At 38.4% G+C, this 13,910-nt stretch overlaps 1 protein-coding gene across 1 annotated transcript in view; it reads left to right on the top strand.

Annotated features, from left to right (window-relative positions):
- Window positions 1-13,910, top strand: part of TTN (titin) — a 241,520-nt gene that overhangs the window by 178,183 nt on the left and 49,427 nt on the right. Inside the window, exons 237-258 of the mRNA XM_032694032.1 lie at window positions 103-384; window positions 841-1,140; window positions 1,230-1,532; window positions 1,633-1,941; window positions 2,026-2,307; window positions 2,540-2,839; window positions 2,986-3,279; window positions 3,376-6,342; window positions 6,446-6,766; window positions 6,879-7,163; window positions 7,370-7,669; window positions 7,990-8,292; window positions 9,206-9,481; window positions 9,597-9,896; window positions 9,987-10,289; window positions 10,520-10,819; window positions 10,945-11,232; window positions 11,325-11,621; window positions 11,711-12,013; window positions 12,107-12,412; window positions 13,194-13,481; window positions 13,586-13,876. Coding sequence (XP_032549923.1) covers window positions 103-384; window positions 841-1,140; window positions 1,230-1,532; window positions 1,633-1,941; window positions 2,026-2,307; window positions 2,540-2,839; window positions 2,986-3,279; window positions 3,376-6,342; window positions 6,446-6,766; window positions 6,879-7,163; window positions 7,370-7,669; window positions 7,990-8,292; window positions 9,206-9,481; window positions 9,597-9,896; window positions 9,987-10,289; window positions 10,520-10,819; window positions 10,945-11,232; window positions 11,325-11,621; window positions 11,711-12,013; window positions 12,107-12,412; window positions 13,194-13,481; window positions 13,586-13,876 — 9,198 coding nt within the window. The remainder of the gene's footprint in view (window positions 1-102; window positions 385-840; window positions 1,141-1,229; window positions 1,533-1,632; window positions 1,942-2,025; window positions 2,308-2,539; window positions 2,840-2,985; window positions 3,280-3,375; window positions 6,343-6,445; window positions 6,767-6,878; window positions 7,164-7,369; window positions 7,670-7,989; window positions 8,293-9,205; window positions 9,482-9,596; window positions 9,897-9,986; window positions 10,290-10,519; window positions 10,820-10,944; window positions 11,233-11,324; window positions 11,622-11,710; window positions 12,014-12,106; window positions 12,413-13,193; window positions 13,482-13,585; window positions 13,877-13,910) is intronic.

The following is a 13,910-nucleotide window of genomic DNA, read 5'->3' on the forward strand; positions in this document are numbered from 1 at the left end:
ATTTCTTTTGAAAACAGTGTTTACATTTACTGATTCCTTGCTTTTTCTTATTAATATTGCTGACGTTTTGGGGCATTCATGTTTTTCAATATTGTCTTTCAGCTCCTCCCACACTTGACCTTGACTTTAGAGACAAGCTTATTGTTCGAGTTGGTGAAGCTTTCAGCCTGACTGGACGTTACTCAGGCAAGCCTGCACCAAAGGTTACTTGGCTAAAGGATGATATTGTTGTGAAAGAAGATGACCGTATAAAGATCAAGACAACTCCTACAACTCTTTGCTTAGGGATACTAAAATCTGTCCGTGAAGACACAGGCAAATATTGTGTGACTGTAGAGAACAGCACAGGAGCAAGAAAAGGATTTTGTCAAGTGAATGTTGTTGGTAGGTTTTACTGAACAACAGTATTGTCTGTTATTTATTAGTGATTTGAAGTAATTGAATTATATAAAATGTAGGTATTGAAATGTGTTCTTTATTACAATATTTTGATTTACTGCATTGTCAGTTATACTGAAAAGCTACTTATTAATTTCGAGTACGTAGTTAAATCTGGATTAGTTTATTCAGGGAATAATTTAAGGTCTCTAAATGCATTTAGAGACCATCAACACTGTAGAAAATGTTAATCACCAAATACTTTATAAGCGTTAAGAAATTAAGTCCAGTGAGTCAAATATATATTAAGGAGGAATAGTCCTGAGGTCTTGATTCCTTATTAAAACTGTGATGTCAAGTTTCTCATTTTATACTGTATTTACTGTATTGACACTTTTTAATCTATGATGTTATGTGAAGTTCATATAAAAGCATGGATATGCTTTATTTTTTCTTAAACAGATCGCCCATCACCTCCAGTAGGCCCAGTTATATTTGATGAAGTCTATAAAGATCATATGGTAGTTTCCTGGAAACCTCCATTAGATGACGGAGGTAGTGAAATCACAAATTACATTATTGAGAAGAAGGATACACACAAAGACCTGTGGATGCCAGTTACATCTGCCACAGTGAAGACAACATGCAAAGTTCCTAAGCTGCTTGAAGGAAGAGAATATCAAATTCGAATTTATGCTGAAAATCTTTATGGCATAAGTGATCCTCTCATCTCTGATGAGATGAAAGCCAAGGACCGTTTCCGTATGTTTCTCATTTGCAACCTTACTTTAATGCTCTAATCTTTATTCTGTTTGTAATGCTTATACACTCTTTTTTTTCCCCCACCCCAGGTGTTCCTGATGCACCTGAGCAACCAGTCATTAAGGATGTTACCAAAGACTCTGCAGTAGTGGTTTGGAACAAACCATATGATGGAGGCAAGCCAATAACAAACTATATTGTAGAGAAGAAGGAAACAATGGCTACAAGATGGGTCAAAGCTACCAAAGACCCGATTTTCCCCAGTACAAAGTTCAAAGTACCTGATCTCCTTGAAGGCTGTGAATATGAATTCCGTGTTTCAGCAGAAAATGAAATTGGTGTTGGTGATCCTAGTCCACCATCAAAGCCAGTTTTCGCTAGAGATCCAATCAGTAAAGTATCAAATTTCATTTCTCATTGAAATTTTAATGCACTCTTAATTTCAGTTAGAAAGTGATTTTAATAGTTTCTCTTTTTTTGCTTCTTTAACAGCAAAACCAAGTCCACCTGTTAATCCAGAAGCAGTAGATAAAACTAAAAATTCAGTTGATTTGTCTTGGCAACCACCACGCCACGATGGAAATGGCAAGATAATTGGCTACCTAATAGAGTATCAGAAAGTTGGAGATGAAGAATGGAAACAGGCTAATCTTACAGCAGATTCTTGTCCTGACACAAAATACAAAGTCACTGGTCTTACTGAGGGTTTGACCTACAAGTTCAGGGTGAAGGCAGTCAATGCAGCAGGTGAATCTGATCCAGCCCATGTTCGTGATCCAGTAGAAGTAAAAGACAGGCTTGGTGAGTTTAATAAAATCAGATAAGTTTACCTAAGAACATTTTTTTTCCCCTCATTTTCCTCAAAACTTATCTTTTTGATTCCAGAACCTCCTGAGTTGATACTTGATGCTAATATGGCCCGAGAACAGCATGTAAAAGCTGGAGATACCCTGCGACTTAGTGCTGTTATTAAAGGTGTTCCATTCCCAAAAGTCACCTGGAAGAAAGGAGATCATGAAGTCTCACCCAAAGCTGATATTGAGGTTACAGGAGTTGGTAGTAAGCTTGAAATTCGTAACACGGTCCATGAAGATGGTGGAATTTACTCCCTGACAGTTGAAAATCCAGCTGGTTCAAAGACTGTTTCAGTAAAAGTCGTGGTCTTAGGTAATCTTTTTGATGTTCCTTTTATACCACATCTTCTTATTCTATAAATAGAGATTAAGAAATAAAGGAATTTCTGAAAAATATCAATAAACAAAGTTTTATAAAAAATACACAGTAGAAAAAGGACTAAAAATTACATTAAATATATTAATTTATCTTGAAATTTACTAAACTTTATAAGAAATGCTTTGATTATCAAATAAATAACAGATTTCATGTTTATCAATTTTAGATAAGCCTGGTCCACCCAGAAATCTGAAAGTCAGTGATGTTAGAAGCGACTCTTGCTATCTCACTTGGATGGAACCAGAAGATGATGGTGGCTCTGTCATTACGAACTATGTGGTGGAAAGGAAAGATGTAGCTTCTGCACAGTGGGTAGCCATCTCATCATCCTCCAAGAAACGCAGTCATATGGCTAAATATCTGATGGAAGGCACTCAGTATCAATTCCGAGTTGCAGCTGAGAATCAGTTTGGTAGAGGTCCATATGTGGAAACACTTAAGCCTATTAAAGCTATAGATCCACTGCGTAAGTGTTTTTAAGTTACATAATTTGTTTTTTTAATATTGTTATTGGTAATTTTGAGATTGTCATGTTGGTATGAATGTGAACATGATACACTGATACCATAGATTTTTCATCCTAGTAACCATTTTGTGTTTTTACTTTAAAAGATCCTCCAGGGCCACCAAAGAATCTGCATCACGTAGATGTTGACAAGACTGAAGTTTCCCTTGTTTGGGATCGACCAGATCGTGATGGTGGTGCTGAGATAACTGGATATTTGGTGGAATATCAAGAAGATGGTGCAGATGAATGGACAAAGTTCCAGACGGTCCCTATGCTAGACTGTGTTGTTACAGGCCTACAAAAAGGAAAAATATACAAATTCCATGTGAGAGCTCAGAATATTGTTGGTCTCAGCCTTCCTGATACAACTATACCAATAGAGTGTCAAGAAAAACTAGGTAATTTTTGGTTTTTCGTGTTGTTTCACTTATTCTTTCTCTCTTTCTTTATGCATTTCCCTTGAAAAGGTAATTTCTATTTTTCTGTCATTTCAGTACCTCCATCTGTGGAACTAGATGTGAAGTTAATTGAAGGTCTTGTTGTTAAAGCTGGCACCACAGTGCGACTTCCAGCAATTATGAGAGGTGTGCCAGTTCCCACTGCAAAATGGGTTACTGATGACACTGAAATTAAACCAGATGGCAAATACAAGATTGAGACTGACAATTATTCAACCGTACTTACTATCAAAGACTGTGTAAGAAAAGATACAGGAGAATATCTACTCACAGTATCTAATGCAGCTGGCAGCAAAACTGTGGCTCTACACCTTACAGTTTTGGATGTTCCTGGCCCACCAACTGGTCCTATTAATATTCTTGAAGTAACACCAGAATACATGGTTATTTCTTGGCGCCCTCCCAAAGATGATGGTGGGAGTCCTATAATTAATTATATTGTTGAGAAGCGTCAATCAAAGAAAGAAACTTGGGGAGTGGTTAGCTCTGGAACAAGTCACACAAAAATTAAGGTTCCACGACTGCAGAAAGGCTGTGAATATATTTTCCGTGTTCGTGCAGAAAATAAGATAGGCATTGGTGCACCCCTTGATTCAGAACCAACAGTTGCTAAATATATGTTTGATCCACCATCCCCACCTGGTAAACCAACTGTTTATGATATTACAGAAAATGCTGCAACAGTGTCTTGGACCCTACCAAAATCTGATGGTGGAACTCCAATAACTGGTTATATACTTGAACGTCGGGAAGCATCTGGTAAATGGGTGCGTGTCAATAAGACACCTATACTTGATATGAAATACAGAGTCACTGGTCTTTTTGAAGGCAACACATATGAATTCAGAGTTTTTGCAGAAAACATGGTGGGTTTAAGCAAACCGTCTCCAAGCTCTGATCCAATAAAAGCATCACGTCCAATCACTCCTCCTGGACCACCTATAAATCCAAAATTAAAAGATAAAACTAAAGAAACAGCTGATCTTGTGTGGACAAAGCCGCTCAAAGATGGTGGCAGCCCAATTCTGGGATACATTGTGGAATGTCAGAAAACTGGAACTACACAGTGGAATAGGATTAATAAGGATGAACTCATTAGACAGTGCGCTTTCAGAGTACCTGGATTAATAGAAGGAAATGAGTATAAGTTCCGAATAAAAGCTGTCAACATTGTGGGAGAGGGAGAACCAAGAGAACTGGCAGAAACTGTACTTGCAAAGGATATCCTTTCTCCTCCAGAAATAAGCCTAGATGTGACCTGTCGAGATTTAATTACTGTCCGAGTAGGTCAAACAATACATATTACTGGTAAGGTAAAAGGCAGGCCAGATCCTGAAATAACGTGGTCTAAAGATGGCAAAGTACTAGTCCAAGAAAAGCGTGTTGAAATACTCCATGATCTACCAAATGTTGAACTGCAAGTGAAAGAAGCCAAAAGATCTGATCATGGCAAATATATAATAGCAGCTAAGAACAGCTGTGGCCAGGCTCAAGCTTTTGCTATTGTTAATGTACTTGACAGACCTGGACCATGTCAGAACCTGAAAATAAGCTATGTCACAAAAGACTCTTGTATGATTTCTTGGGAGAGTCCAGTGGATAATGGTGGCTCTGAAATTACAAATTACATAGTAGAGTACCGTCAACCAAATCAAAGGGGATGGTCAATTGTCTCCTCTGATGTCACTAAACGATTAGTAAAGGCAAATCTTGTAGAGAACCGTGAATACTTCTTCAGAGTTTGTGCAGAAAACAAAATAGGTCCAGGGCCTTGCATTGAGACCAAGACTCCCATCCTTGCCATCAATCCTATTGACAAGCCTGGAGAGCCAGAAAATCTTCACATTGCAGAGAAAGGGAAGACATTTGTATATCTGAAATGGAGAAGGCCAGATTATGATGGTGGAAGTCCCAATTTGAGTTATCATGTTGAGAGAAAACTGAAAGATTCAGATGAATGGGAAAGGGTTCACAAAGGCAGCATTAAGGAAACACACTATATGGTAGATAAATGTGTGGAAAATAAGACTTACCAATTCCGAGTTCAAACCAAGAATGAGGCTGGTGAAAGTGGCTGGGTGAAAACAGCTGAAGTTGTTGTGAAGGAAGATCTGCAGAAACCAGTGCTAGACTTGAAGTTAAGTGGGGTTTTAACTGTGAAAGCAGGTGACACAATTAGAATTGAGGCTGGAGTCAGAGGAAAACCACAGCCTGAAGTTGTATGGACAAAAGACAAAGATGCCACAGATCTCACCAGATCTCCAAGAGTCAGTATTGAAACAACTTCTGACACATCGAAGTTTGTTCTCACAAAATCAAGGCGTAGTGATGGTGGGAAATATGTGATTACTGCAACTAACACAGCTGGTAGCTTTGTGGCATATGCTACTGTTATTGTCTTGGATAAACCTGGTCCTGTAAGAAACTTAAAAGTCACTGACATTTCAAGTGATAGATGTACTGTTACTTGGGACCCTCCAGAAGATGATGGTGGTTGTGAAATACAGAACTACATCCTGGAAAAATGTGAAAGCAAGCGTATGGTTTGGTCTACATTCTCTTCTTCTGTCCTAACAAACTATGCAAAAGTGACACGCCTCATTGAAGGTAATGAATATATATTCAGAGTGCGTGCAGAGAATAAAATGGGCACTGGTCCACCAACAGAAACACATCCAATTATTGCAAAAACAAAATATGATAGACCTGGACGCCCTGACCCTCCAGATGTCACAAGAGTTAGCAAAGAAGAGATGACTGTAGTTTGGAATCCACCAGAATATGATGGTGGCAAATCAATTACAGGATACATTTTAGAGAAGAAAGAGAAACGATCACTGAGATGGGTTCCTGTTACTAAGACTGCAATCCCAGAGAGACGCAAGAAGGTTACTAATCTCTTCCCTGGTCATGAATATCAGTTCCGCGTCAGTGCTGAAAATGAAGTCGGACTTGGAGAACCAAGCTTGCCATCAAGACCTGTAGTAGCCAAAGACCCGATAGGTATAATACCATTGAATTTTTTTTTTTTTTTTTTTTTACGTAACATGATAGATGACTAAATTGTACAGCTGTGTTCTTATCTGTAATTTTTTCTGTCTTTCAGAACCACCTGGTCCTCCCACAAACTTGAGAGTGGTTGATAGCACAAAGACTTCCATAACCCTTGGCTGGGGAAAACCAGTGTACGATGGTGGTGCTCCAATTATTGGATATGTTGTGGAAATTAGACCAAAAGTTGAGGGTGCTGATCCTGAAGCAGGATGGAAACGATGTAATGTTGCTGCCCAAGTTATTCACACAGAATTTACAGCCACCAGCCTGGATGAGAAGCAATTATATGAGTTCAGAGTTTCTGCCCAAAACCAGGTTGGCCTTGGTCGACCAGCTGAACTGAAAGAAGCTGTGTCTCCCAAAGAAATTCTTGGTGAGTTTTCCCATCCACTTTATCAGTGTTTACATCCAACCTTTATTTGCTTCAGGTTTACTTTATTCACATACTAAACTTTGCATTTTATTTCTTTAATTTTGTCTTTCAGAACCTCCTGAGATTGAGTTGGATGCAAGCATGAGAAAGTTAGTCACAGTCAGGGCAGGATGCCCTATTAGACTTTTTGCCATTGTTAGGGGCCGCCCAGCACCAAAAGTCACCTGGAGGAGAATGGGTGTTGATAATGTCATCAGAAAAGGACAAGTTGATCTGGTTGACACTATGGCCTTCTGTGTCATTCCCGATTCAACACGTGATGACTCAGGCAAATATTCCTTGACACTTGTTAATGCAGCTGGAGAAAAGGCTGTATTTGTGAATGTCAGAGTCCTGGGTAAGTAATGAGACAAATATCTCTAGACAATTTTATAACTATATTGAATGTTCATTGCAGGAATATTTACGACCCCTAGATCCTACAGTTTTTGAGCATAACTGTATCAACTAACACTATCTCCCCCCATATAGAAAGCTGTTAGACTCCTTTAATTTCAACTTTTCAAGAAGAAATGTCTAACGTAAATTGAAATTTCTTTATAGATACTCCTGGACCTGTGTCAGACTTCAAGGTTTCAGATGTCACCAAGATGTCATGCCATCTTTCATGGGCACCTCCAGAGAATGATGGGGGTAGCCCCGTGACTCATTACATCCTGCAGAAACGTGAGGCTGACAGGAAGACCTGGGCAACAGTCACTGCAGAACTAAAGAAAACTAGTTTCCAAATAGCAAACCTTGTGCCTGGAAATGAATATTATTTTAGAGTGACGGCAGTCAATGAATATGGGTCAGGTGTTCCAAGTGACATACCAAAACCAGTTCTAGCAACAGATCCTCTAAGTAAGTATGCCTTTATGTACATTTTATGGTTTTTTGCTAACTTTAATAAGATTTTGTGTTTCTTGAAAGCTACTGTTCCTAAACTGGACAGTGCTACTAACTACTCAATGATAAACAGAAATATTCATGTACCAGTTCCTTTAAAATAATATGGTCTATGAATATAGTACCTTTGCAATTATTAAGAATTCTGCTCTTTTCTATATTGTCCTTGTTGAATTAGCATGGCTAGCATCTGATAATTCAACAAATACTCAAGAGCCAGTAAATCTTGGAAGTTCAGTGTTTAATGTGTTTCTTTTTTTCTTTTGCCCTGAAAGGTGAACCTGATCCACCAAGAAAACTTGAAGTTACTGAAATTACAAAGAATAGTGCTACTTTAGGCTGGCTGCCACCACTGCGTGATGGAGGCTCTAAAATTGATGGGTACATTGTTAGCTACAAAGAAGATGACCAACCAGCGGATCGCTGGGCAGAGTATTCTGTTGTCAAAGATCTCTCCATTGTTGTAGCTGGTCTGAAGGAGGGAAAGAAGTACAACTTCAGAGTGGCAGCTAGAAATGCTGTAGGAGTAAGTTTGCCAATACAAGCTGCAGGAGCATTTGAAATTAAAGAACAACTCAGTAAGTAGCAATTTAAATACTACCTATGTTGCAATATACTGCTTTAATAATAAAATGAGGAAAAATTATAGTTCTTTGACTCTCAGAAAAACATACGCTTTATGAAGTTATCTGGATGATGAAGGTTTACTGTACTGAATATTTTGACAGCTCAGAAAGAATGAGACAACCACTAATTCAGAATTATTAAATAATTCTTCAGATATGGCTTCAGTTGAAACTAGAAAGTAGGAATTAGGGAGAAATAATAAACTCCTTTGATGAACTTGAAAGAGAAAAAGAGTCAGAATGGTAGTTTTAGAGATAAATGGGGCGAAAAGTGGCACCTGTTTTAATATAAGAGAAAACAAGTTGCTTATATTGTGAAGTTGATTGGGAATATAAAGTAAAAGGCAGGGAGGACAGGTTGACCTATTTAAAGTGGCAGGGTCCCTGAAGCACAGGAGACGTAGGGGTAAGGGCATTGTGACATGGGAAGAGAAAGGCAGAGACACAGGAAAAGGAGAATGAAAACTAGACAGTGGCAGGAAGAAAACTACACCAAACAAGCTGTCATGTTTCTTTTGAAAGAAACTTGAAAGCTTTTGTGCAAAAGAAGAAGTAGGAGAAGAGTAATTCAAAGATACAAAAAGATTGACTGTGCAAGTGGGTTGAGTCCAGAACTTCAGTGTTTCTTTTCTTCTCCTTCATGTTTGTCTTGTAGAAAGTCAGCAATAAGTGAGCAACAAGTTCCAGATATAAAGAGGAATTACATTTCAAGCATTAATAGTGCACAAATCTCTACATAAATGTGTGTGAAGGCAATCCAAACTCTTGAGAGAGAAGCAGAGATGTTTCACATGAAAAAATAAGAAAAAGTAAATTAATATATCACAGTAATTTAATTTACATGTCTGATTTTTTTTTTTTACAGTCCCACCTAAGATTTTGATGCCTGATCACGTTCACATTAAAGCTGGAAAGAAACTGAGAATTGAAGCTCATGTATATGGGAAACCTCAGCCAGTCTGTAAATGGTTGAAAGGAGATCAAGATGTAGTTACATCCAGTCGCCTGGCTGTGCATAAAGCAGAAAAATCTTCTGTTCTTATCATTAAGGATGTGACTAGAAAAGATTCTGATTTTTACACTCTTACTGCAGAGAATAGCTCTGGTACTGATAGTCAGAAAATCAGAGTGACAGTCATGGGTATGTTCCATTTGATTGTTTTTCAACCCAGCTTTATACAAAGCTAGTTCTAGTATATTCCAGCGGTTACCATTTCCTTTCATCCCTTTTTTCTTAATCTACTTTTTTTGTACAGATAAGCCAGGTCCACCACAGCCTCCATTTGATATTTCTGAAATTGATGCTGATGCTTGCACTCTTGCATGGCACATACCTCTTGAAGATGGTGGCAGTAACATTACAAACTATGTAGTTGAGAAATGTGATGTAAGCCGCGGAGACTGGGTAACAGCTTTATCTTCTGTCACAAAGACAACCTGCAGAATTGGAAAACTTATTCCTGGAGAGGAATATATGTTCCGCGTTCGTGCTGAAAATCGTTTTGGGATTTCTGAGCCACTTGCTTCTGGCAAGATGATCGCAAGGTTCCCATTTGGTATGCTAGTTTTTGTTAGCAATGTTTCTCTATTTAATCTTTCTAGTAAGAAAACATACAGTTGATATATATCTTTGTATCTCTTTCTAGATGTTCCTAGTGAACCAAAGAATGCACGAATTACCAAAGTCAATAAGGACTGCATTTTTGTTGCTTGGGATAAGCCAGATAGTGATGGAGGCAGTCCAATTACTGGTTATCTCATTGAGCGCAAGGAAAGGAACAGTCTGCTGTGGGTGAAAGCTAATGATACAGCTGTGCGCTCCACAGAATACCCTTGTGTGGGGCTCATCGAAGGTCTTGAGTATACTTTCAGAATTTATGCATTGAACCGAGCTGGAGCAAGTAAACCTAGTAAACCAACTGAGTTTGTCACAGCAAGAGCACCAGTTGGTAAGCCAAACATACCAATACAAACTACTGTTTCTCTGATCATTTTCAATATATCTGCCACTCTTTATGATCTTCAGCTTGCCCTTTTGTTTATATTTTCATACTTACTATGACTACTGTGAGTGCACTTTGTGGGTATGCACATAGGATGCAGCATTATTAAAGCCATTTTTTAATATGTTAGCTCTTTTTTGGAAAAACAGACTACAAAATGTTTTCATTTGCCTTAGATCCCCCTGGAAAACCTGAAGTTATTGATGTCACTAAGAGTACTGCATCACTGGTATGGACAAGACCAAAGCATGATGGTGGTAGCAAACTAATTGGCTACTTTGTGGAAGCTTGCAAATTACCTGGTGATAAGTGGGTTCGGTGCAATACAACTCCACATCAAATACCCCTAGAAGAGTACACTGCTACTGGTTTGGAAGAAAACGCTCAGTATCAATTTAGAGCAATTGCCAAGACAGCAGTTAACATCAGCCCACCTTCAGAACCTTCTGATCCGGTGACCATTCATCCAGAAAATGGTAAGGAATGTAAAAGCGTTTGATAACTCTGATAAGAGTCTGTGCATGTTGAACTAAATCTCATGTCAATAATGAGATGTTTATCTCTTAATACATGGATTAACCCTTGAACTGTTTCCTTTCAGTTCCTCCCAGAATAGAGTTGGATCTGTCTATGCAATCACAGCTTACAGTAAAAGCTGGAACCAATGTGCGTCTGGAGGCAAATGTATATGGTAAGCCGATGCCAACAATCACCTGGAAGAAAGAAGGAGAAGTTTTAAAGCCATCTGAAGGTGTTAAGATCACTACTAAGAGAAATCTTGCCACAGTTGAGTTGTTCAGTGTTAACAGGAAGCAAACAGGAGACTACACTATTACTGCTGAAAATGCAAGTGGATCAAAGTCAGCAACCATTAGACTTAAAGTACTTGGTAAGCTAAAGACTGTCAATTAACAAATACTTTTATGATTGAATTATATAGCAAGAGATAGAGCTATAATAATGTGATGTTAATTGTTCTAGATAAGCCTGGTCCACCAGCTTCTGTCAAAATCAAACATATGTATGCGGATCGTGCAATGCTTTCTTGGGAGCCTCCTCTGGAAGATGGAGGTTCAGAAATTACTAACTACATTGTAGACAAGCGTGAAACAAGCAGACCGAACTGGGCCCAGGTCAGTGCCAATGTACCTATTACAAGCTGCACAGTGGAGAAACTAATAGAAGGACATGAGTACCAGTTCCGCATATGTGCTGAAAACAAATACGGTGTTGGAGACCCTATCTTGACTGAACCAGCAGTTGCTAAGAATCCATATGGTAAGTGCTTTGTGAGATAGTTTCATTAGTCACTGTTTTTTTGTGTGCACTTATGAATGTGAACGTAATTTTCAAATAAATCTCCACAGATGTACCCGGACCTTGTGATCCACCAGTAATTAGCAATGTAACAAAAGACTTTATGACTGTTAGTTGGAAGCCACCAGCTGATGATGGTGGATCCCCAATAACTGGTTATATCCTCGAGAAGCGTGAAACTAAGGCTCTTAACTGGACAAAGGTAAACAGAAAGCCTGTCATTGAAAGAACTGTTAAAGCTACTGGGCTCCAAGAAGGAACAGAATATGAGTACCGGGTGATAGCACTGAATAAAGCTGGACCTGGCAAGCCTAGCGCACCATCTAAAGCAGTGTATGCTCGTGATCCTCAATGTAAGCTTAAAGTCTCAGATATTTTCCATTATTATTTCCAAATACTATCATACAGCATTTGGTACAATAACTTTACGCTATTTTAATTCTCAGATCCTCCTGGCCCACCTGCTTTCCCGAAAGTGGTTGATACTACTCGTAACTCAATAAGCCTGTCATGGAGCAAACCAGCATATGATGGAGGAAGCCCTATTATTGGTTATCTAGTGGAATCAAAAAGAGCTGACACAGACAACTGGGTCAGATGCAATGTACCAAAGAATTTACAGGCTACGCAATTTGTGGTAACAGGACTGATGGAAGATACAGAGTACCAGTTCCGTGTTTATGCTGTCAATAAGATTGGATACAGTGACCCAAGTGATGTTCCTGATAAACACACTGCCAAAGACATTTTAAGTATGTTCACTGAAACCCAGTTACCTAATTGACTTTTACTTTAATTCATGGGATGAGTTCCAAAGACAGTTTGTCACAGATCACAGGCACAGATTAATTTGGAACGTTATTACTCAAAAAATGCGGGCTAAAAGCAGCTAATTTGGAAGAGCACAGGGCAGTTAGGAACAGAGTAGAATTTGGCTAGTGTCTGGTTTTTGTATTTGTATGCTTTATAGCCTTCTGCCTCCTATTTGGGTTCATCAAGATATCTTTCTTTCTCTAATTCTAAAATTAAACTTTTAAGATCTCTTTTCTATTCTTAAAACTTTCAGTCATCTTCAGGTCTTCTGAATAATTTGAAGCCAAGATTACTATTCTAATCAGCTGTGTGACACAGTATTTGATTGTATGACATTTATTCCTTAAAAGCCATGCTGGGTTTTGTATGCATTTTGCTGTATGTACCAAAGCATTGCTTCACAGAACTGTCTTGGTTCAAGAAAAGCAGTAGAGTCCAGGAGGCTTTGAAATTCCTTTGAGTTCTAAAAAAACTGGAAGACTTTCTAACATAAATGGTGGGAAAAGGCAGGAAAAAAAGGAAGTGAAATCACTGCAAAAAAATGCCAAATTTGCAAATTACCTTCAAACAGGAGTCAGGACACTTACTAACATTATCACAGGCATGAGAAGTTGGTTAATCTAGTGAAAAGTCAGTAAAGAGGGACTTTCTGTAACAGTAACTTTGGTGATAGCCTTAAAGATGATGCTTTAATTATATGGTTTTTTGTTAAACACACAGTTCCACCTGAAGGAGAACTTGATGCAGAACTAAGGAAAGTCCTTGTGTTGCGTGCTGGAGTCACAATGAGACTTTATGTGCCAGTAAGAGGACGTCCACCTCCAAAAATTACATGGTCTAAAGTGGGTGCCAACCTAAGAGATAGACAAGGATTAGATATCAAGTCAACTGATTTTGATACTTTCCTGCGTTGTGAAAATGTAAATAAATATGATGCTGGAAAATATGTCCTCAGTCTAGAGAACAGCTGTGGCAAAAAGGAGTATACCATTGTTGTAAAAGTACTTGGTAAGTCTCAGGGTTTTCCCCATTATAATATATTTGTTGACTTTTTAACTGATTTTTAAAAATTTTATTACTATATCAAATATGGTGGTCTTGTGTTTATGCAGATACTCCAGGCCCTCCAGTTAACCTGATTGTAAAGGAAGCATCTAAGGATTCTGCCTACATTACATGGGAACCTCCTCTAATAGATGGGGGCAGTCCAATCAAAAATTATGTTGTTGAAAAACGTGATGCAGAAAGAAAATCATGGTCCACAGTAACAACAGAATGTCCAAAGACGAGCTACAGGATAACTAACTTAGAAGAAGGCAAATCTTACTTCTTCAGAGTTTTTGCTGAAAATGAATATGGTATTGGTGATCCCTGTGAAACTCGTGATGCTGTTAAAGCTTCTGGTAGGAAAAATGGATCCACTTCACCTATTTTTTT

Source organism: Chiroxiphia lanceolata, chromosome 7 (assembly GCF_009829145.1).
Source record: "Chiroxiphia lanceolata isolate bChiLan1 chromosome 7, bChiLan1.pri, whole genome shotgun sequence".
Taxonomy (NCBI): domain Eukaryota; kingdom Metazoa; phylum Chordata; class Aves; order Passeriformes; family Pipridae; genus Chiroxiphia; species Chiroxiphia lanceolata.